This window comes from Astyanax mexicanus, chromosome 14, assembly GCF_023375975.1.
Source record: "Astyanax mexicanus isolate ESR-SI-001 chromosome 14, AstMex3_surface, whole genome shotgun sequence".
NCBI lineage: Eukaryota > Metazoa > Chordata > Actinopteri > Characiformes > Acestrorhamphidae > Astyanax > Astyanax mexicanus.
This window is the reverse complement of record NC_064421.1, coordinates 16,319,161-16,344,527: the sequence shown is the minus strand read 5'-3', so window position 1 is coordinate 16,344,527 and position 25,367 is coordinate 16,319,161. Positions and strand designations below refer to the sequence as shown.

At 37.4% G+C, this 25,367-nt stretch overlaps 1 protein-coding gene and 2 long non-coding RNA genes across 7 annotated transcripts in view; 1 reads left to right on the top strand and 2 right to left on the bottom strand.

The window, feature by feature from the left end:
* The first annotated feature begins 2,996 nt into the window (after positions 1-2,996).
* On the top strand, positions 2,997-7,887 carry LOC111193229 (uncharacterized). Of its 3 annotated transcripts, XR_007424256.1 has the most exons (6): positions 2,997-3,063; positions 4,300-4,416; positions 4,864-4,923; positions 5,006-5,153; positions 6,247-6,338; positions 6,689-7,887. It is a non-coding gene; the product is annotated as an uncharacterized LOC111193229 (long non-coding RNA). The 3 variants fall into 3 exon arrangements; XR_007424257.1 differs by having other exon boundaries at positions 3,003-4,416; positions 5,059-5,153; XR_007424255.1 differs by having other exon boundaries at positions 3,003-4,416.
* Positions 6,333-8,283, bottom strand: LOC125781113 (uncharacterized). The gene is made up of 2 exons (XR_007424258.1): positions 7,867-8,283; positions 6,333-6,795 (listed from the first exon to the last, which is right to left on the bottom strand). It is a non-coding gene; the product is annotated as an uncharacterized LOC125781113 (long non-coding RNA).
* Positions 8,284-20,976: 12,693 nt separating this feature from the next.
* The window catches only part of tpo (thyroid peroxidase), a 42,382-nt gene continuing 37,991 nt past the window's right edge, over positions 20,977-25,367 (bottom strand). For all 3 annotated transcript variants that reach the window (XM_015607902.3, XM_049463890.1, XM_049463891.1), the window contains one exon: positions 20,977-23,765. In XM_015607902.3, the coding sequence (XP_015463388.3) occupies positions 23,728-23,765 (38 nt within the window). In that variant the 3' untranslated portion in view covers positions 20,977-23,727. The remainder of the gene's footprint in view (positions 23,766-25,367) is intronic.

Genomic DNA, 25,367 nt, shown 5'->3' with positions numbered 1-25,367 from the left:
CATGTGGCCTGGGTAAATGCTAAACAGTAAGCTTTTAGGTAGGTTAAATATGGTGGCAACCAGGTACATACTGAAGCCTCACCACACATGCTGACATGCCAAAAATTATGGGCAAGAGTTGGATTTTTTTTCCCCCAAATGTTCCAAACTGGGCATTTTAACATTTCTTGATCCACAGAGTCACATGTGCTGGTAATTTGTCATATGTAGAAGGTATTTCCACCTGCAGTGGACAGCGAGTGCAGTGGGTGGTAATGATTTGGATTGGTGCTGTCTGTCTACAACTGTCAACTGGCAAACAGACAAACGACTTAACGACTCACACATACTGTATCCCACAGGTTAAAATGGCAAAAGTCATGGGCCACGATACCAGTTCCTGTTACACGACAAGTGCCATGTCCATGTATGTGAGCCAATGTAAATGGTACTACAAGCCAGTAAGGTAAGTGCTCCTCTTTCTGGACATGCAGCAGCATAAACCATAAAGGACAGAGTCTGGGGTCACACAGTGAAGGACAGAGGCAGGAAACTACACGACTCTACCTGAGGATCTGAGAAGAAGAGTATCTAAAAAGCACTGAGCTACAGCAACAGAAAGCCCTGGGGGAGGGAGGGGGAGGTTAAGCACAAAAGGTATTCACCAGGCACTTTGTTCACAGGACAGAATGTGATTGCAGTCCCACTGCTAAAGACTGTATCTGGCCATATTTTATGATAATTCATTCACTTAGTGTTTCTGGCAGCAGATAAAGATTTTTTTTTTTTTAAATAAAAGCAGGGCTTTTGCACGGCTCTAGGCAAGGCTGAGCATGTTGGGTTTTAGATTTTGTGTAGTATGAGATTGTCATGCTTAGGACTAAGCGCAACAAAGCCTCAGGGATACAGACATTACACTACATGTGTGTCTTTAAGGATTTATCAGTTATAATCAATACACCTGCCACACTAAGGATTAAGCATTGCAGGAGATAAAGAGCCAAATGAAGTTTCAGTCACTGATAACCAAGAGTTTTTAGACTATAGCTCCTGCTACTGTAGCAAGAAGAGGTAGGAAGGATGATGGGGTGGCTGGGTGAAGCAACTATCCAGAGGGCTATGGCTGAATTCTGCATAAACACTTTGACACTGGAATCTAGGCAGTGTGAGATCTAGTACCTACGTGAAACAGCTATCTAGCCAAAGGGTGCTAATAATTTGCTTTTGCAAAATACCAGAATGGCAGTCAGCCAACATGAATTCCAGTAGTGCTGCTTTATTTTGTCTGTATCCATAAGCTTTCAAAAATTGTGCACAAATGTGGCCAAAATAAATGCAGCGTACAGACAGAACGCTCTGCATAAAAGAGCCTTTCTTCTAATAAATTGCACTTTTTCTGTTCCAATCCTGGCAGGTGTGCCTCACACGTGGCTGAAAAATCAGTTCTGCTGCATCTGTGACTCAGCCTTAATTGATGGTGATGAAATAGTGATGATTATTCCCACCATGACATGGTGGTGGGTAGCAATTCTTCCATATGTTTATGCTCCCATTTGTAGCTTAAGCTACGTAAGAAGCGGAAAGGTCTCTGGTTGTGACTGAAGGGGATCCATAAATATGTTTTACTGATGAGAACGTTGCCCATGTTTCTCTGAGGAAACTTTAAAGTGTAAAGTGACAATGCATAATTTCCTCTTTGTGTAATCTTCATGAAGTAAATGTGAATTGCACTTTTTTTTACTGTGCAAGACTTAATTAAATTAGAAACATTAGCTTGAATAAGCCATTGATAGTTGTGAACCACTGGAAGTTTAACAGTAGGCTTAGGTTGCAGAGCAACAAAACAGTCAAAGATTATTTTAATGAACAGCACCATGTTTTGACTAACTGTACTATTTGCGTGCATGGAAATTGAAACACGGTTCAGCTGCTCATGTGTTATTGTGACCGGTGTTGACCCATGTTTGTAAACAGGAAGTGTCTAAATTCATTAGTGTTTCTGCTGCATGTAGTACCTCCATATAGCACAATACTAATGAGACCCGTTCACTTCCTTTCCAGCCCTCACTAAGCCACGCCTCCACACCCTTGTTATCGACTCCCTAACACGCCTTTAACAAATATGCTGAGAGGACTGGAAACCAGCGGATATTAAGGTTGGATGTACTCGTTAAAAATTATTTATAGCAACATGTAGATTACACCAACAATGTCGTCGACATGATTAAAAATGCCATTCGGCAGTAAAACTGCATCTACATACTGAATATACACTATACAAATCTAAATCTTGGTGGACACCCCTTCTAATGAAGGCATTCTGCTACTTTGATTAAGTTGCACCCATTGCTGACACAGATGTGCACATGCACACACAGTCACAGCTTGAGAACAGAGGATTGCCAATAGAATAGGACTCTCTGCAGCATGTAAACCTGTTGGCACCATGCCTAATGCCAGACCTGAAGTCTGTTGGTGTGTAAAGCACCTTAAGGATGAGCTGAGGAGCAGTGGGGCTAACTGTGCTTTCTGGCATGATGGTGCACCATCCAGTACTTTTGGGATAAGTTGGGGATTGATGATTTGATTTAGCCAACATCTTAACTTCACTAGTGCCCTTGTTCTTTTAATTAGTTTTTCTATGTCAGATTCTTTCATGTGTTTTAAATGGCATATAGTCACATAGGAACAGAACTGATGAGGCAATACGTAAAAAACAAACAAAAAACGTACAATATTTAATTCAAATTTCATAATACACAGTATTTATTGCAATATTTTGACAGAAGTGGCAAATTCTTTTCTGTAGATTTTTTTATTTTCTGTGTTTTTGTGGATTTTTGCATATTTTCTGTAGATTTTTGTGGATTTTATTTGTGTTTTGGGGGATTTTGTTGCTGAAGTCTTTTGTTTCTTGAATCTCTGGTTTGTTTCTGAGTTTTGGCACGTTTTTCGTGGATGGGCGGGGCTTAGAAGGAGGCGTTTACCTTGTATTTGGACTGACAGGTGCCCTGAAACCGCCAGCTTCAAGCGTTCTTCAGTCATGGCGGAGCGACGGTTTGCAGTGAACAGCAGCAGCAGGAGGTATTTTTCTTAGTTAAAACTGATATAAATGCTGTGTTTAGTCGCTGAGCGGGTCGGAGAAATGTATTATATATTGTATTTCCCCTCTGAGTCAATGTTTCACCTTGTTCAGCTCACTAGAAGCTTAAAACGCTCCTGTTAGCGAGCTGTGCTAAATATTTATGCTAAATGTAGCGAGTTAGCTATAACTTTAGCTTAGCTGCGTTAGCTTAGCTAGTTATTGTGTTTCTCGGTAAAGTCGAGCGGGGAACTTAGCGGTTAGTTAGTTACTTTATTTGTTAATTAGACTGTTTATTACTTTAGTTAACAGTTCGAATAGTTCAGCGGTCTCTGTGTGAGAAACGCTATAAACGACCGTGGTCTCGTATCTGCACTCAGAATCTGCTCGGTCGCGCTTCTCTACATCTAAACTGTATTTACCTGCGCGTCTAAACCATGCTTAGTTGCTTGTATATGGACCAGAATTTAGATTTTTTAAATTAGAACCATATTAGAACCACAGCACCATAAAATTATATAGAGCATTAATTTTTCATATCCATTTTTACATATTTTTATAACACCTTTTTGTAGCCAATGCATAACGTAATGTTTGAAAATGTAGTGGAAACAGTACTGAAAACAGTAAAATAGTTTAAGTGCAAGGTCTGTATTTCGAAAATGTTATTGTTCTACAGGTGGATAGTTGTCTTAGTAAGTTGTCTTTATTAGTTGATTAGATCTGGTTAAATTGTGTCTATTGAGCTGAATTATTTTATTTATTTAACATTTTCGGTCTTTGCATGAGAAGCACAAGCAGCTTCTCAGTAAGCTCCACTATGCACCTGGCTACTGTAAAACACTGTTTAAAGTCCAAACTTTGGGTGTAGATGGTGGATTTATCAATTTTCCAAAAGGACTTCGATGTTTAAAAAGTATGTCCGTGTCGAGAATTATCCTCCACTCAAATAACATCTGCAAACTGGTATTCCTGGCAGTTGGCAAAAGCTAACAGATGGTCAGTCTGTAATTATAGAAGTACACCTACATTATAGAAGTGCACCTATATGACCAGTGAAGTTGATCAAATAGACAGGTAAGTCAAATGACAGGGTATGTGTGATGAAGTGACTTCTTATACATGTAATATAATATCTAAACATTAATAACAAAATTTGGTGGCTTTCTAATTACTGTTCTTATCTTTTAAAATGTCTCTTAATTTAAGTACTTAATTTCCCTGGACTCTTTCGGCAGTCTACTGTGGTCAAGCGACGGATTTCGAACCCTAATAAAGTGCCAAATCTTCATCACCCACTGAAGAGCTACACTACATGCAAGCTAGGCTTAGCATACAGTCCTACTATGCATGAGGTAAACTGCTGTATTTTTTGTTTGCAAGTCATTATTATTAATAATAACGAATAAGTCTGTGTTCTTTATTAGCATATTTATTAATGTACTAGATACTTTAGTCTTAATACCATTTGCAAGTACAAGTAGTATGAGAATATTAGAATTTGTTTGCATTCACTCCCCAAGTCAAGCATTTTATAAAGTTTGTAAAAAATGTAAACAATGTAATTATGCATGTTACAGACTTCAAAACAATAAAGTTACATATGGAAAAAAAGCAAATTATTACATTTACAAAATAAATCCACATTTGTTTCTGTATAAATTTAACATCTTGAATGAAAAGAGCATGTCTAAACTGTTAACTGGTACTGTATAGTAATTGTTGACCTAAGCTGTAAGAACTGTAGTTCTTTGGGTTATAATAACTTAAATCTTTGTGAATGTTATGTCTGATTTCTTTAGTCCAGAGTGCCGTCCAGGGCCTAGTCAAGATCCTGTTACCAGTGGCCAACCAGTAAAATGGTAGTTTTCCTTTCTCCTTACAATTCATTTTTGTCACAATTGAATAGCGTATTGATCTGTAATTGTGTCCCACATTTTACAGTGAGGAGGATTTTCTGGCTGCCGTGTCAAGTGACTTTACCTGTGTGTTTCAAGGGCAACCATATTTCAGCATGGTCTGAAGCAACTCCAGAAAGGCAGCTGAAAACAACTTTCCATGGTGAGGCTGGCATTGATTATAGTGCACTCAGGTAAGAAACACATTAGGGTTCATAATTATATAAGAGTCATCTGGATGCTTAGTATTGTAATATTTTGTCTAAAGGACAATTAAAGGACATTATGTGGTTTCCATGGAATCCCTATTTTGTCCAGTCAGTCATTAAATGCTGATGTGATAGAGCTAAACAAATTCACAGTGGTTGAAATGCACATAGAATTCAGCAACCAAACAGTTTTATTGTATTATTTTAAACACTTTAAATCAAAATATTCCTATTTTTTACGGCACTGTTAAATGTGAGTTAAAGGGATAGTTCGGTATTTTTGACATGAGTCTGTATGGCATCATCATAACCAGTGTCGTGCATCCACACTGACTTACCCCCCACAGCGTCCTGTGAGCCGAGTTCTTGTCCAGTTTAGGTCAAAGCGAAAGTAGTCCGGCATGTTTGCTGGGGTCAGGAAAATAACTCCTTTTTCTTCCCAAAGCAGTACGTGTTCAAAAGAGTGATTTATTTACATCACAAAAAACTAACCCTGCAAAAGTCACGCCTCGTAAATCACTTGGGTCCTACTTTCTCTCGTTCCATATCAATGCGCGCAGCGCTGCAACCTGACAGCTAGCCTACGTGTTTGGGTCGCTTTGTTTACTTCTCGCTTGTTGACGCGTGCGCAGCTCGCTGTCAGAATGACGCGCACTGATACGAAATGAGAGAAAGTAGGACCCAAGTGATTTACGAGGCGTGACTTTTGCAGGGTTAGTTTTTTGTGATGTAAATAAATCACTCTTTTGAACACGTACTGCTTTGGGAAGAAAAAGGAGTTATTTTCCTGACCCCAGCAAACATGCCGGACTACTTTCGCTTTGACCTAAACTGGACAAGAACTCGGCTCACAGGACGCTGTGGGGGGTAAGTCAGTGTGGATGCACGACACTGGTTATGATGATGCCATACAGACTCATGTCAAAAATACCGAACTATCCCTTTAATATGTTCTAGTATGTTCTTCTTCTTACATGTGTACAGAAACAGTCTAGTCTTAAACAGGTGTTGCAGATGCCTACGATTTGCACAACTATATGCAGCATTAAGATCAAACTTTTTCTTCCTCCTTTTATAGACGATTGCAGGAATAGAACATCTCTTTGAGGATGACAGAAAAGGAAAGTCTCCCAAATACTCACAGAATGATTTGGACAGCAGCAATTTCAAGTATGTATAATTTATTGTCATCTGCATTTGTGTAACATTTTAAACATATAAATGTTTTAAACTTCAGAACAGCTGGGGGATTTTAAAGTTGTGAGCCTTGCTCAGGGTGTACTGGCACCAAGGTTCTTCCAGGAGTGGGGCCTCAACTTTAGATCAACTGTTCAGCTTGATAACATTGCAAGAAATAATGTATATGGTCTGACTTCTAGAGAAGCTTTTTAAGCAGTGAAATCATACAGTCTAAAATCTGTGTAAATTGAAGCAAGTCTGACATCAACCTGTCAGTTCTAAAAATCTCAAGCAGCACAGGAGAATACAAAATCATTGTTTTCATGTCCTTCAACCCCCAGGGCAGTGTTCCTGTGCGCTCCTAGGCGCGAGACTCTGATGTTGTGGGGTGTTGGTGAAAGCTCCTCACGGTTCTTCAGGAAAATCCTCTGTACATGGCTGTTCCTCCCTGGAAAAGAGATTAAGGTATGTGCAAAACCATTATATTTTGTATTTAATCGAATACATTTAAAAATGCACATTTAGGTATTGCATAGTTTTTATTTAGCAATTTCCTTCAATTAACATTTTATTTTAGTACTTTCTTTTGCCTGGTCCAAAGACAAGCAACAAAGAAGTCTGGGAAACAGGTTTGTTCCGTTATTGTAAAACGTCACAAGAGCAGTGGTTTGAATGCTGTAGTCTTTGTTAATGCCCTCCACCTACAGTACTGGAACATAAATGTCATCAATAGCAAGTATTATTCTAAAATCTAGCATGTTACTCTAGTGAGTTTAGAATAATGCTTGTTATTGATGACCCATTTATGTTTAAGTACTGAAGGTGGGTGTTCACTGTTAAATGGAGGACCATTTAATGAAAACACTTGTGTACTTTAAAGAAGAATTCTGGTGTGAAATTGGGGTATAGTGAAACATGACAGAGTAAAACCTTTTTGTCGAGTAACCCACCTCCAGCATTGTGAAATACAGCACCTTTAGCCAATGCTAACTTAATGTTAGCTTAGTGTTAATAATTAGGGCATAGAATTGACCATGCAAAGAAATCACTATTTTTAAACCATTAAGAAGCTCAAAGTAGCTTCCCTTCCCTGGTAGAATTCCAAGTGCCTCGTTTCAAATGTGTTAGCTTTGAGCTTCTTAATGGTGTAAAACAGTAATATTGGAAGCCTTTTGGGAGCATCGGCTAAAAGTGCTGGAAGACATTACCACCCACTGCGTTGTCCACTGTGGGTGGTAATGATGGTAAACAGTGGTGGCTGAAAAGAACTGTGTTATAAGCGGCTCTGGTAGAAATTACATCTATATTTAATAGCAGAGATAGTACCCCACACAGGATACTAGTCTCATGACATTTGTCATGTCTGTGCTGAGAATTTCCCCACCCACAACAATCCAATTTTGGTTATTTTAAATACTATATTCTGTATGTAAATATTCAACATTAAGTTTACTGGGTAAGAACACAATGTTTTCCATTTCAAATTCAGCCTGAAACCGTTTAGTCCAGCAGCTCATACCTGTGTGAACTGAAGAGCCTGAATGTTGAGGTCATGACCAAATGAAGCAGATGGGTCAATGGCTGTCTGTAGCACTAGCAGGTCTTGGTCTGACAACGGACATCTGATGCCCGAGCCGATTACCACGCCAGAGTCCTTGCAGTCCCTACCAAAAATTTGAAATACACTCCTATTGGTGTAAGCTGAAATTGTTTTCTCAGTCTAGTGATATTGAAATATATATTATGCAAACATTTTAGAACAGTTTTTCCCATTATGCTGTTAATGTTTAAATACACTATGAATATCAGTATTGTAATAAATCAATAAACTAAAGTGACCAAATCTTAGACATCAGCTGGTATTTTTGAAAACTTAATATTCAAAATTGTAGCAAATGGAAAATACAATCAAATATAAAAAAATGACTACAGTAGTAAAAAAATCTACCTGTATTCCATCCAGGTATGGAGGACACTGACATGTAACACCTGTCCTGTCCTTTTAAATAAAAAATGCATTTCATGATTATTTATTATATGATTACACTGAGTAACTTAAACTGTTGTATCTCTCTTGGAACAGAGGTCCTCAGTCCCACTACAAATGTAACTATTCTCTGACCCTGATCCAGCTCACAACGGCCTATAATTTCCTGTGGTAAGCTTGTAAGTCCTTGGGATGGAAGGACTGGAATTAAGAATAACTGCTTAAAGAGTAGTCAAACATACCTCTGCTCAGCACAATAAATAGTTAAATTGCCCTTGCACACCCATAAAAATGAATAAGTAATTTTACCTTGAGGGCCACCCCCTATTCCTGATGCCTTCCAGGAAGAAAACAGGGCAGTAAAAGCTTTGTTATTTTGTAGCACCATTAAGGTGCATGATCTAATACAAAGACAACGTGTACTCAGTATTATGCATTATTTCAGATGGACAGAAACAGACCAGATTTTTTTTGTGTTGTATGGCTGTGGGTAGTTGGCCCTATAACTAGGAGATTTAATGCCCAATTAGACCAGTGCTACCTTAACAATTGTTCAGCATTAGGATAGTAAACATACACTTCTAGTTGTCTCTTTTAAGAACTGCACACACTAATTTTTTTTTAATCAAAAACAACTTATACTTTTTTCATAAAAATGAAAATTGACAATTCTGGACAAACTATATGATGTGTATTAATTGGACCAGCCTTAGCTGACACAACCTCACAGTAGTGGCAGCAGTGTGTGATGGGGAACTAACAAACTGGAAGCTGAAACTGGCAAATTACATCAACTGGGAGAAATCTAACATCTACAAATTACTGGATATAATTTAGAGTCGTCAGTGTACATCTTGTACAGCAGTATAGATTTAGTGAGAAAAGATACTGTCCATGTGTTCAGCATCAAATCCACAGGTTGGAATAAAAAAAAGCCGTATGAGTGCTGCCAGCATTGCTGCACAGGTTAAAGAATTGGGAGGTCAGCCTAGTCAGGAAGCTGACATACAACAAAGCCCATAAACAGTTGAAGAAAAGCAGTGCAAAATCATGGATTACTGGAACCTGTGGTCTATTCAGAACAAGATAAACCTGTTTTGCTCTGATGGTGTACAGCAGTTTGGCAGCACCCGGGTGAGGAGTACCAAGACAGCTGCCCCTTGCCTACAGTCAAGCATGGTGGTAGTATTGTGGTCTGTGGCTGCATGAGAGCTGCCAGCTCTGGAGTGTTTTATTCCCATATGTACTCTGACAGTAAATATATATTGCTATACCAGCTCTAAAATGACCATTTAAATAATAAAGTATATTGAGTAGAGTATAGAGTAGATTTCTATATTGTTACATCATAAAAAATATAATAAAATATTTGCAAAAATGTGAGTATTGTACTGACTTCTGTGAGACACTGTATTATGGACAACTCAATAACTATTGGCATCTCAATGCTGCAATTTATTGGTTACAGGGATGCATTAAATGCATGTTTAAAGGTCCATTAAATTTGAGGAAGTTCAGTCAATGGTACCTCGTGTATTATCTTTACTGGGTGTTAAGTCTTTATATCTAACAACAAATGGCTACTTAGCGCTGTGAATGTTTGTTTTTAATCAGGGTCTGTACATTACACACGGTTCCTTATTATCTTTGAGGCCCATTGCTGCGATCCCGGCTATTTTCAGCAAATGTGTTTGGGAAAGTTTGTAACGTTACTTTCTCTGTTGTTTACAAAATGTAATTTTATACAGTTTAGAATGCTGTGTGTACCAACTTTACCAAGCTCGTTTCTTACTGCGGTCACACCACCTGCTTTGCAGTATTATACAAAACCAACTGAACATTTCTCTAAGTTTGGTATCCCATTACTCTAAAATGCTACAGTAATCCCACATTGCATACCTTGAATGAATGAGTATGAGATATTTAATTTTAGTGGTGTGATATCCAAAGTCTTGTCTTAATACAACCAAATAAAAAACAGCAATCCAGATTTTCAGTATAATTACTGGAAACATACATAATTAATATTATTATAATGTCTACTATAACTTCATTGGGGTTATTTCATAACCCTTTGATTTATTTTATTTATGTTACACTGTTCTACAGATATGTAGTTATGTTTCTGGAGTGTATTAGTTTATTGGAGCTTGTTAAATTACGTTTATTTACCTGGAACAACGCGGGTACCGTAAAACATGGTTTAGACGCGCAGATAACTGCAGTTTAGATGCAGAGAAGCGCGACCGAGCGGTTTCTGCGTGCCGACACGAGACCGCGGTTATTTCTAGTGTTTTACACTCAACCCGCTGAACTATTCCAACTGTTAACTAAAGTAATAAACAGTCTAATTAACAAATAAAGTAACGTTAACTAACTAACCGCTACCCGCTCGGCTTTAGCGAGAAACACAATAACAAGCTAAGCTAACGCAGCTAAGCTAAAGTTATAGCTAACTCGCTACATTTAGCATAAATATTTAGCACAGCTCGCTAACAGGAGCGTTTTAAGCTTCTAGTGAGCTGAACAAGGTGAAACATTGACTCAGAGGGGAAATATAATACATTTCTCCGACCCGACTAAACACAGCATTTATATCAGTTTTAACTGAGAAAAATACCTCCTGCTGCTGCTGTTCACTGCAAACCGTCGCTCCGCCATGACCGAAGAACGCTTGAAGCTGGCGGGTGGGCGTGGTCAGCCTCAGACGAGGGCTGCGTCCGAAATCGCGTACTTCCATACTAAACAGTATGCAAAAGCAGTATGCGAGATCGGGTAGTGTGTCCGAATGCGCAGTAGGCGAGTTTGAGTACGCGAAAAGTTCCCGGATGACGTACTGCACCGGGAGACATTTTTAAGTATACAAGCCCAGCACACTTCACCCGCTAATATTTCCCACAATCCACCGGGAGCCGCGCTGAGCTGAGTGACCCGTCAGTGAGCGGCGGAGCGGCGGAGGAGAGGAGTGGAGAGAGAGAGAAGTTTATGAGGTGAGGAGATTCAGATATATAAACTGTTTTGGTTGTTTGTGATATCAGGCTGTAAATGAAAGATTTATGAGGGTTAGTTAAAGTAGCGAGTTATAGGGGTGTGGGTTTGTTATTAATGCTGTTGCAGACAGAACATCTTTATTTTCGTATCTGAACTGCTTTACTGAGCAGCGTTAGCTCTGTGCTACTGAGATCAGTTAGCTTAGCTAGAGTTATCAAACTTATCACAACTCTTTATTAATCTTCTGTTCTACAGCACCAGCGTTTACTAACTCACTACAGCCCTGTATACTGCTGCAGTGCTGAGGAGCTGGGGCAGTTTTAACTTAATACTGATCAGTCTGTATAAACTCATCTGAGAAAAAAGGCTGCTGATATCAGAGAGGCTTTTCAACAGACAGACAGACTGGTTGCCAAAAATCACATTAATAAATTATAACCAAAATCTGACCATTTTATTTAGTTTTATTAAATAGCTAGCTAACCAGCCAGGATGGTAAGACTTTTATGTTGTTCAGAATTTATATTATATTTGTTTAATGACCAAGCTAAACTGATTTAATCTGTGTGTGTTTCAGATTCAACTATCCTTCCTACTCGAGAGGATGAAGATGAAGAGAGGGAGAAAAATGAACAATGAATAAAAAAATAAATAAAGCTACTTTAAAGACTTGTCATTCTTGTATTTTGTGAGAAATGTATTTGTGTAAATATGCAAGTGAGGGAAAAATTATATTAAATAAAATAACTAAAATATTTTTTTATTGCCAAATGATCCCCAGTTTTCCAGAAACTGACTGGTTCTAGCATATTTTATTTACATCAGTAATGCATATATGTTGCCTTTATGTTTAATGCAGTCAGTAAAAGATAATGTATAACAATAAGGATCATGTGTTTAAATATTTAGGCTAGAAAAGGAAATTCTGAGGTGAAATGGAAAGGCAGGAATTAATTAACATTTTGGTATTTATCTTTGAAACTTTTTGATAATTGTTTTGTTGCATAAGCTAGTATTATTAATATGCTTCATGAATATTAAACAGTCTGTTCATATTTATTATTAAATATTTCATATTTGAGGAAATATTAATTTTAAGTTTTATTTAGTCAGTGTTTATTAAATAGGACAGTTTGGGGGTTTATTTATTAATAAGAGCTGATTAATGAGGGGATTTTAATGAAATTAATTAGGGTAAAGCTCTGTAAAGTGTGCCGCTGGTTAGGAGGGGTGAGAGGTGAAAGGGCGTCAGAGGTAAGATGGTGGATGTAGTGCGTCCGAGGCTGCGTGCGTACTGCGGTCTGGCGTACTGAAAAAGCGTACTGCTTTGCTCGACAAGCAGTGCGTACTCACCCCAATCCAGTACGTACTGCTTAAGTACGCGATTTCGGACGCAGCCGAGGTTTCAGGGCACCTGTCAGTCCAAAATCAGCTGACCAATAGAGATACAAGGTAAGCGCCTCCTTCTAATCCCCGCCCATCCACGAAAACTGTGCCTAAACTTAAAAGCTCAGAAAAGAATCAGAAACTAACCAGAGATTCCAAAAACAAAAGACTTCAGCAGCAAAATCCCACCAAAACACAAAGAAAAACCACAAAAAATCCACAAAAAACAAAAATGAAATTCCACAAAAAGATGAAAATCCACAAAAATACAAAAATATGAAAATCCACATATACACAAAAATGAAAATCCACAAAAATATATTTAAAAAAAAAATGAAAATACACAAATACAAAGGAAAACCCTCAAAACACAAAAATGGAAGCAAAGTCAAAATCCAAACAAAAATAGTTTCAGAATAACTGCAAAGAATAACAAAGAAATCAAGTATCTTTCACAGGTGAAAAAATACCAGTCAAATTATTAATTGAAAAAGTTTTTTTTTTCTTTAGTGAAATTACAGTTCACTAAAGTCCCGAGAGTGTTTCCTACACATCAAATAGAGTCTTGGAAAGTGGAGAAAACTGGTATAAGAAGAGGTCTGACTGACCCACATGGCAAAGCCTTTAGTTCAGTTTAACACTGTTCTCAGTTTCAGCAGTGAAGAGAAGAATTAAAGTTCTGACAGGTGAAGTACAGTAATAAAGTCATTGCTAAGATGAGAAAATAAAAAAGCAGCTTCTTTTTGCCATACAGCACTGCTACTGGACTACAAAACATAGAGGTGTATATTTGATATATGCAATTCTATTTTTATAATTAAAACAAATATTTGTTTCCTTTTGAATCTTTTTTTATTTTTTATTTTATTATTTTGTGTAAAATGTGTGCACAAAATTACCTCTATACTCCAGCTAACGGCTGACAGCATTTCATAAGCGGGTAATGTAATCACAGCCAGTGTAAACTAGATAAGGAAAGAGTACTCCATGTGATGTGTCAGAGAGAATGTGTGTTAAGGAGGATATAGACAGCCTGAGGTCTGAAGCGCTCTCTCTCTCTTTCTCTTGTTCTTTCTTGCTCTCTCTGTCTTTTGCCGGCCTGCTGCCCTAGAGATGGTACCCACAGAAGTGTCTTGTGGAGGAATGTGAACACAACTCATTTGTCAGGGCAGCATGGTGGAAGAGACAGAGCAGAAGCAAAAAAGTTCTAGAATTGTAGCGTGAATAGTACTCACAGGGACGAGCTTCAATCAGGTCACAAGCACTTCATCGTTATTTCCCTTACCAGATTATAGTTTGACATTTAAACACATGCGAACACTGATATAAATATATTCATTTATTGCACCTGAATTTGGTGGTGAGCCTTGCAGGCAAGTGTGCAATTATCATTTTAGCTCTGCAACATTTAAACATTTAACCTGTTCCGTTTTTATTTAGAGTGACAAAAGTATGACTCAGCTATAAGTGGAATAAAAATGATGTTAAAAAAACAAAACAAAGAAGAGCAGTCGGTGATGAAAGGGATGAGAAAATGACAGGATGATTGTAAAATGCACATGGTGCTTTTATGAGCACTCAGAAGAGAGTCTGAAAGGATGAAAGAATTTTCTCATTTAATCTTCATTTCGAGGAGAATTCGCGTCTGAGCACCTGAAGTTCTCCTGGTTTGCTGGAAGATATTAGTCATCTAATGTGCTGAATGACCAATGAGATAAATATCAATCCTCCAGGTGATATACACTACACTACACTACACTAAACAAAACACAAGAATGTTGCACTTTGAGTTGCACTGTCTGTTCGCAGGCTCTGTTCCAGTCAGACATCCCCAGTCCTGATCACTTCCACTCACTGCGCTGCTGCTAGTTTGACCAGACCTGACAGTTAAATATTCTGTACTTTTCAGACTTGAACATCTGCAAACTTGTTTCTTGTTTCTGTCTCTTTGGAACTTACCTGATTCTGATTTTAGGAATTTTTAATAGTAACAAAAAAACTGAGGTGAATGAAGTTTGAATCAGACTGTTAAACTACTTGAAATGACTTCTGTTATATTACCTTCATCTCTCAATATTGTTCAAATGGAGATCAAATTAAAGCAAAGGTATTTATTGAGTGTCCTAACTCTTTGATTATATTCTTTTTGGGGACACCACCACATATCTTCAAAACTGTAACTACTGAGAAGAAGAAATAAACAACATTCTTAACTCCTAAACTTTTCATTTCAAGTTTATGTAACAGGACCACTGGACCCAATCAGTGTAGGGGTCAAGCATTCCGGCCTGTTCTTTTGATGTACGCCGCACAAGCACTCGCCTACTGGTGGTGAAGGATGAATCATCTGACCAGATCACTCTTTTTTTCATATCTCTGTAGAGCAGTGCCCGTGGTTGTATACCGCTGACCTGTCAAACGGTCGTTGGTCTTTGTAATGAGAGGTTTATGCACTGAGAAGCTTCTCTAATATTCCTCTCTGTGTAGCCGTGGACACGCTGGTCCTGCTGACACAATCTGATCACGTCTCGCATTGATTGCATTCTGGGTTTTTTTCACTAAGGAATGGATGTCTCTCTTATTGAATGTGTAATTTGTACTACATTTTCCAACCATATGTACAGTACTGCTGTGTTTCCTATAGATCTAAACGCAGAGACCACTTTAATCTTTTCAGGCATGGTTCTCACTTTGCAGTTGTGTGTATTTTTCTGGACACTGTTAAAATGTAGCACACAGGTAATTATGTAAGAATTTTTTTTTTTTATGCAAAGATAACTGCAGTTTTAGCAGCATAACACACATACGAAATATGTATTTGTCAGGAAAAAAAGGGAGGAAAATAAATAAATAAAAAATATGAGAATGAGTCAAGCTTCATCAATTCCTGTTAGTACAAAAAAAAAAATTGTATGTACTGACCTGCCAAACCCACACTTTAAAGAATAATATATAGTGTATAGCTTTTAGTATTGTAGTGTGTCGTACCCAATTGGATCTGACCCTGCTAACACTGATGTTTTGACCAGTGGCCATATTATCTTGATGATAATACAAAGAACATAAACATCCTGTGTTAGCACCCAAAAAAAAAACCTTCCATCCTGCTACTGTTATTAAATAAAATGTGCCACTTTAGTATAATTATTACTTAAATGTGTACAGTGGATACTGTGGATACGGAAGAAAATCTTTGACCTTAAATCTTTGACTGTAAACCTAAGAAATCTGGTCTAGTTTATCAGACTGTAATTTGTCAATATCAGTAAATGTAACCCTATGAAATAAATTCTCTGTGCATGCCTTTTTAAAAATCATTTAGATCATTTCTTTTGAACATTTTCACCTGGGTCTGCTCAGCATGTGAACACACACCACAGTTCATGGTAGGATGTTAATTGCTTAATTGTATCATGCAGTACACCTGTTTGGAAGCATCTGCATGCTTTGTTTTTCCATTGCTCCATTGTTCCAGCTCTCCAGCTACGACTGATGGAGTGGGTTATTGTCGTAACGGCAAAAATATAATTTATAATACATAGTATAAATAGAGAGAATTGTAGTTGTTTTTTGATAGGGGTTTGTTAGGCTATTTATTAGATACAGACTTATTTTAGTTAGCTTTTTTTTTAATCTGACAGGACAACAGTGTTAACATTAATTCTATTGGTCTATTTATCTTTTTTTTGACAGAACACAGAGAACAATTGTCTCAGTCAGATTATGTAAAGAGGTGAAAAGCATCCAAATGTTTTACAAGGTTGTTATAAAATATGCCTTGCTCAAAGATATTAGAGACTATGATGGGAAGAGTGTACTCTCTGTCAACAGTAAACCTGGAAAAATTTTACTATTTGGTACAGTGGAACAGTTATATAGAACACATAGCGTTGACAACTTTCACAAAGATTCAAATATAAAAAAGGTCTAAATTTTGAAGCATTTACACTGACATGGCAAAAGTCATGGGACAGAAGTATAGAAACTGGTTATGACGTGTTACCTCAGAAGATGGGGATAACCCTGTGAGGTGATGTGATTGATGGGACATTTCATTTCTGAAGCATTACCACCCACAGTGGACAGTAGTGCAGGGAGTGGTAATGATTGGAACCGGTGGTATCTGGCCAGAATCAGACAAGCAACTAAAAGAACTGAGACAGTCACATCCACAATCCTGAAGCCCCTGCACATACAGTATATCCGGCTGCAGGTCTTTACTTGCATAAGACATGGCAAAAGTCATTGGACACAATACTAGTTCTTGGTCCATGACGTTTGGCATGAAACCGTAAATCAGTCCAGTCATCATGAACTCGCAAAGTTCCAAAGGACAGCAACTGTGCTTCCGGCATGTAGAATAATCAAAAGAAATGGGCTTACCGTTATTTATAGATTGCTTGTTTTTTTACTGTGACAATACAGTATGTCGTCCTTTCACTCATTGTTCCTGTGCATGCATCTGTCTTATGCTCTGACATGCAATTACTTTAAGAGATGTTGATTATGCTCATTATTGTCTGCTCATCCGTAACCTCTCTGGAGCTGCAGATTGATTTGATATTTGAGTGCTTTTTATGGTGCCAACCTAATCTAATTTTCCTCATATCTATAAATTAAGATATGCACAAAAAACACTATGCACATACTGTACATGATGAGTTTGTACATTATGTCTGTAGGAGGATTTGATAATAAAATATATAGAGAGCTTATTATAGAGAGTTTATTATTGCTGTACATTTTTTACTGTGCTTTTTACTATTGTACGTGTATATATGCCACACACACCAATAGAAAAACTTGTGTGTATGTGGAACATTATATGTCAATATAATGTGAGATTTGTGTCTGGAGCATACTAAAGTGTATTAAAATAATTTACTCTGCATTAATACATTGTTTCAAATAAAGAGGAGACAAGTTTAACCTTATATTTGAATAAAAAAGCAGTAAATTTATTCATTGAGCTTTTTTATTGATTTATTCATAAATTATCATTTAGCTTTTTTCAGAAAATATCTAGCTATATAAACAAGCCCAAACATTCCTTGTCCACCCTGTAATTTTGGGATAACTGCCCCTTTTAGAAAGAGACTATTGAGATCAGTGACATCACAAGGGAATACAGAGACAATTGCTCCATATTCAGCAATTAATTTACTAATTAACATTTATCATATTGTCTCTATACTCTATACTGAGGACAGAACCAAACAGTAGGTCACCATGAACAATTTAACCCTTTCAGACCTGAATTTTGTTCCAGGGAAAATACAAAAATGCCGTTTTCTGTCTGTAATGCACACATAATAAGACACTACTAACCCAATATAAAATATATATTAAAATGAATCCAATTAACTTATTTCTTTATTCCTAAACATGATAAAAATGTTTTAAATCACAAAGAATTAGTAAAAATTAGCTTGTATAACACTGCCCCATTTGTTCTGTGGTGCTGATACCCTAATGTCTGAGTTGCTGTTTTTTTCTCCAGTGCAGTGGGTGGGGTTAATTGGGTCTAAATTAGTGTTCTGTGCAACAAAAGATTTGAAAAAATGAACTACATTATGTCCATTGTAATTGACGCAGGGTCTGAAGGGGTTAAAATGTTTAAAATGCAACTCTAGGTCAACCATATTTTTATTAAATGCATCATTTGCCAAAATTATTCAACCTCTCATTTTACAAAATTAGTCTATTTTCAAAGCCTAATCACTTTTCATTTTCACAGAAAGCTGCACTACCGGGTGGACACATTCATGACAGAAAATCCAAACTAAAAATAAAAAGTTATTAAGCTGTGAAAATATGATATCTTTGCAATCTTTTTATAAGTCATATAAATATGATGAACAGTCAACAGCATAACAAATCTTAAATTGTCAGGATTTAAAGGGACAGAAAGCCCAGTATTCTGATAATGACCCAGACCTTAACTAAAGCATGACATAAAGTTTGTTTAGGCTATTGCCTTGAGAAAAAATGCATTGAGCTTCACAAATACAGTGCTTTTGATTCTGGTTAGATTCTGTTACACTTAGAGGTGATAACAGTAGAGTCATAGTGCAGTACAAGCAAAAGACCCACTTTAGAAGTCTTTTATTGTTTAGTGAAAACAGAAATAGAAAATAGATAATTTATTATTGCTCTCTGTGTGGTTTTATATGTGACCATACCTACCTTCTAACATAGGAGGTCCTATAAGCGCTTTTTGTACTTCCCCATAATAACACAAACTCTACTCAACTAATAAAGTATGCAGAAAACTATCACACTTTTTTTTCTTATTCAAACAGCAGATGGCAGAATACATCATACATGAGGAATACACAAGTGCTGCTGATTGTAAAATGTTTGCATTTTAGCATCATCCTGCAGCGGAGAACATAAGAAGCAGGAGCTGGATGTGACAGGAATTTTGTATTTGTCATTGCTCTGTAGAGCACACTGTGGAGATCACCAACACTTGGGCAGAATGTTAATGTCTGCTTTGGATGATCAGATACGTATGTGACAGTCTTCCTCTCAGTCTAATGATCGCTTCTGATGTTACATTTCAAACAGATGACGTTTAGAGCCAAGTCCCAGGTGTGCTTTTTGAACATTTTTTTCAAACGAGTGGCATTTTATTTACATTTTTGTCGCCATGCAAATTCCCTCTGCCACCTACTCACTCCCAAAGCTGCCATGACATTGCTCTTGTGCTTGTCATCAGGGCTAACATGCATGCAATTTGTGCCTTTGATATTTATTCAGTTGATTTGATGTTTACATTTATTTATTTCATTTTTGAAGCGCCAGCATTCTTTGTGACTTTGATCTCTTCTATCATTTCTATCTTGTTTTAACAAGTAGAGGTTACTTGTATATTATGTATATTAGTTTTTTTAAATATAGTGGTCTGAAATAGTTGCACCCAGAGACTGTAAAAAAAGATGGACGCTTGTTGCCGTTCCCATTCATTCAATGAAAACGAAGGCAAAATCTTCCGCCATGTTGGCGATCCTGATACCCGAGTCTGCGCAGTAGAGACCAGAGGAGGGAGAAAGACTGTGAGAGAGACCCTACTCATTTAAATAACCCCGCCCCTGAGGGCTGCCTCGAGGTCACAGGCTGCAGAGCTGAGCAGAGCGGAGCTGACTGTCTATTATTGGTCCCGCCCATAACCAGCCCTTTTACAATAACCACACCTTTTTTAAATAGAGGTTACACTAGCGGTTACATTTAAATTACAGTAGAGATAGAATTAGAGTATATTAGAAAAAAACGTGATTGAAAGTTGTCTGTTTTGCCGTTGAAACCTATGGGGATGGGTGGGATTACACAGCTTTCTGAAACCGAACAGCAGGGGGCGCCCGACCAGTGGTATCTTCACTTTTGAGAGACGATGCTCTGTGCAGCTATACACAGTCTATGTTTGCACCAATAACGAATTATCAGGTCACTGATTTGTTTATTGTGATAGATCACCTTTGGTCTTCAGTACAGGCACATTAACAGCCTAATGTTACGTTAATGAGGTCCTGCGAGTTTTAGTTTTTTTATTTTTAATGCACATAGGACCTTATCTCAAAGACACAGACACTATGCAATATCCAGCTGTATCATGAGACCCATGCCCAAACTGAAATTTGTGTGGGCAGCTATTAGACGTGCTATCAACACAACAAAATCTGCTGGAACTGCATGAGAATATCAGAGCTACACGGGATGGATTATAACCTCAACAGATCCATGCTAACATATCCTAATCTTAAGTGTTTATTGTTCCTGGTAGATTTGCAGCCTGTCCAGAGTGTATACTGACACCCAACCCACCCCAACTCCCAGCCCCCCCGCAAGCCTGACAGATAATGCAGGGATTGACAATGGATGTTGCTGGTAACCTTTATCTTCCTTCTAAATAGCAATTAAATCTGATGCTTCCGTCTGAGGGCAACTATTTTGCGACTATTTATTTGATGATGTGTACTTAATTTTCTAATATAAAAGCAGATAATTTATCTGAATCAGACAAAATTCGTCAAGAAGCCACCTGTGCTGGCACAGAGCTGCTCTGTGGCCTTGAATGTTATTTTTCTTTATTTGTAGTGTCTTCTTTTGCTTAAATCAAAGAAACCAATTTAGTTTTGTAATTGTCTGCAGAGTGCAAATTATACAATGAGGTCTGAGTGATAGCTACTTAATGTAAGGCAGGTGTGTGCTATATAGGTCAACAGTAAACACACTTCCATTTTAATTACAAAGTTAGCAAGCCTATTCAGAAAAAAGTTTCTGTATTTTGAAGTGGAATGAAGTAATCAAGCCTAAGACAAAACTTTAAAAAACATGAACTTGGCAGTTCTGTGAGATTGCAATCTTTTGGGAGTGTGGAAAATAAAGTTAATTTGGAGGAAGCTGAAAATATTTAACAAGCACTTACACTACTGATGGCTGCTAATACTGACTATACACTAGCAGACTTTGAAAAGACTAAAGTCTGACACTCTCTCACAAGAGTTTTTAATGACAGATTAAGATTTTTTAAATTCTTGTAGGGTCACTTTTTGCAGGACTGCAGCTTGATTATTTTTGAGATTATTTCCCACCATGAAAAGCTGTCCAAACCACTAGGGGTGAGATAAAATATTGATACTGTGGAATATTGTATAGTTTTTCATTTGCGATACTTTATCGATATGTTCAGTCAAATATCTATAGTTTTACTGAAACATAGACGCTCAACACTTACTTACGCTTTAACTTACTACTGTTACTGCTTCATTATTCTACGTGGTGGAGGTAATAAAACAAATAGGGTAAACCTGCAGTGAATAATACTGGTTGTCATATTCTGTGAAATCCTGCGACACCAGTAATCCCTAATTACTTATTCTCTTTAGTAACACAGATGCTGTGCAGTATCCTACAGAACTGTCTTGCATTATATAGAGCATTGCAGCATCGTGATATCATCTGTTTGCAATGATGCAATAGTTTGAAAAGTCATTAGCTGTAAGGCCAGCATAAAATAATTTATATTATAAACTGATATGCATATTTTGGTCAGAAGGATTAGAACAATGAGTTTTTATAGGCCAAATTAATCAGGCCAGACTGGCCAATTGTTCAGTCTGTGCTTACTGGAAAGATATAGCTTACTGTATACTGTAACTAACATAATTGTAGTTCAAATTCATATCTACAATTAATTTACTGTATAATTTTATTTTGATTCATTCAGCAAGTATGTTAACTTACAGTACATGTTAAACATTTAGACATTTTAAGTAGCTAAGAGTAGCTAAAAGTCTTAATTCTTCAAGTGAACTTTGAGTTAACAAAAGCAAAAATCTCTGAAAAAAGCTTCAATAACATTCATGTACATTCTTTATCATGTTGCCAAATACAGGGGTTTTAATCCTGCATTAGTGGACCACACCCAGTAGCAAGTATGTAAGTAATGTGAATGAAGAAAAAAAAACTAAAAACAAGTCAACTTAAGACCTATTCAGATGGGATTAGTGTCTCAGGGGGTCCTGGGGTAATTTTCTCTTTTATAGGGGGTCCTCTGGGATTTTATTCCTGTGAGGACTGACTATGTGCATGTTTTTATCAGATGTTCTTTTTCGCTGAACTCCGTGGTCCTCCGGTAATTTTAGTCCTGTCCGGATCCACATCTCTAAGTTTCGTCACCGTGCGTTTTAAAAAAATATCTATTTGTTCACTGCCACACACCATAATTACACTTTGGACACATGTTTCCACAGAGATCCACGTAAACACAACAGCGAGTGGAAATGGAGGAGCTACTGAACGCAATGTCACGTGACCAAGAAAACCAAAAAACTCACTGGTTCTCATGTTTTTTCAATTGAAGTCCAGATTCAGGAGTTTTATTACTGAGTAGAAGTGTGAAATATTTTTCACAGATGTCCCCCTGAGAAACTAATCCCATCCAGACAGGGCTTTAGACTAATTTTAAATAAGTACATTTACCAATATTCACAGTGTAAGATAATTAGGAATTGTATAAAATATATTTGCTATACAGCATTTACTCTGTAACATGCAACGTCCAGATACACAGCAGATGCAGCAGAAAAGTTTGCAGTAGAGCATGATATACATTTTTATCATTATGAAAATGAAACTGTAGCTTTGTATAGCCTCTAACATAAATCACCACTGTGTAGATGTGCCATTTGTTTAATTATTGTTTATTGTCCAGAGTACAGCACAATATGGTGCAGAATATGCGGTGCATGGAGGATGCTCTAAAGCCTAACTGGACACATTGGAAATCCCGCTCTAATTTACCAGTCAATTGAAAAACATGTAATTGGACAATGTATCAGGCACTGCATTAGTCTCTGCCTAAAATTTCAGGCTCTACTTAATTCAGAGGATCTGAACAAAGGTCGTCTCCTTTCTTCCTCAGCTGATTGCTATGGCATTATAATCTCTGAAACAAAACCAGGGCAAGATATCACTTTATGTAAATGTTGTGCCTATTTGTCAAACCTGAGCCTTTGCATTTTAAAGAGTTTCATCTCATGTTTAAGATGTAAATGTAGCCCACATATCTATGAATATATCCATGCTCATTTTTATCCAGAGAGAAGAAAAGGCAGCGTTCTGTCTTTAGATCATTTCGTCTTCCACATGGGCTTACTTTATCCTTTGGGCATTAAACCAGCCAATGCTCTGTGTATGTGTGCACCTGCTGCAGATTTGTGCATGCAGGCATACCCAGTTATTTTCAAAAAGCAGACACCAAGCAGTGCCTTTGTGAAACATGAAACAAAAAAAGCAGTCATTTCCTCATAGAAAATTCGTCCAATCACTAATGGCGGTTTGTGTTTTTAACGAAGCTCAGGCGAGAATGTATTATTTGGTCCTTTGCTTTAGATCTGTTTAAATTAAAGTCCTGTCTCTAGCTGCAGCTGTGATTGAACACGGACAGACCTTGGCCGATGCACCTCCAGCTAGTCGTGATGGTGACACCTTCAGACACTCAGATGAACTCTGTCATATGTGTCTTTCTGTGCTGTCAGAGTCTCTTCCATCTGCAAAAAAGAGAAATTAATTAAACACCACTGAGAGCAGCAGCAGTAACAACAACAACTGCACAAATAACAAGCCCTGATTACACAAAGCAATTCCAAAGCATTCTAAACAACTATCATTGGGAGACAGAAGCGACTTCTATTACTTCTGCATTGAGTTCATTTATCGATTAGAACTGTTTTTCCCCCGTTATTTGGGGTTTGTTTACTGAGCACACCGCCAGCAGGAGAGACAGAGAAAAAAAGTCGATTTGTTAGAGTGTCCCCTGTAAATGTGCATCTGGCTATCTTTTTTATTTACTTTTTTGCTAAGTTCATGTTTTATTATTGTTAATATTTTAGATAAAAGAAGAGTGCTATGTTCAGAAGGCAGGTAAATGTGATCTTTAGCTTAGGGGTGGGACAAAATATTAGTATTATGATATACTGCATTGTTTTCTTGCATTTGTGATACATTACCGATATGTGGAGTCAAATATAAATATTTCTCACCCCCCACTTGACTTACTAAAGTTACTGTTTAATTACTTAATGTGTAAACCTGCAGTGTAGAATATTTGTTGTCAAAGTCTGTTATTCTAACACCAATGATTCCATAATGTCTGGTATTTTCTTATTTAGGAGTATTTTATCCTTTTCAGTAACACAATGCTGTGAAGTATCATAGATGAATGTAACGGATTGTGATAATGTTGTATCATGAAAATATTGTATCATGACCAAAGGTTTGTAAATACCCTTTCTTAATAGTGGATTTAGCTGTGATAAATCTATACCCTTCATGGACAGGCACTTAGTATAAGCCTTAGGGCACACTATGTCCAATGCCAGGTATCACCTACAGGGTTATAAAGCTGACCACCACAAGGCTGTAGAGAAGTTGATACTGCTGGGCTGAGTCTGAGTGAGTTTGTAACCTAAAAATAATTATCCAACATCAGTGCCTGACCTCACATAAGGTCTCCTAGCTCAATGCAGTCGAAACTTCAAAGCAGTGTCCAGTGTTCCAAAGGCTAGTGGGAAGCCTACTTCAAAACGTAGATACAGTTCCTGCAGCGAAGTGTGGACAAACTCCCTTTTTAATAACCTTGTTTTGTGAAAAAGGAATCCACAAGCTTTTTACCATATAGTGTATATCTATATAGTAGTCCGCATAGTCTGCATATTAACAAAACAACCTGTTTAATTTTAAGGCAATTTGTGAGAAAAATGAATAACGACTACTGTTTTTTCTACACAGAACACAAATATTTTCAGTGGAAAACATAAAAACAGCAATATTTAAGGATATGAGCCCTGCAAAGAAGGAAACAAGAAGATGCTGCAATACATTAAATAGTCTGTCTCAGTTTGAGTCAGAGAGCACTGATGTGCAATTCTTTTTGAGGTGTGTCTGAAGCACTTCTTTCTATTCCAGCCCATGGCGGTGCGGTCTGGCAGCAGCCTATTACATAGCTGGGTTGCAGAGGTAGATTGAATAAACACTAGAGATGGGGCTAGAGTGTGGCAGGACCTCAAGAGGTCAAAGAACCGGGCTAAAGTAAATCTGCCGTCTCCGTCTATATCTAGAACTTTGCAGAATGATAAGTGCTTCCTTTTATA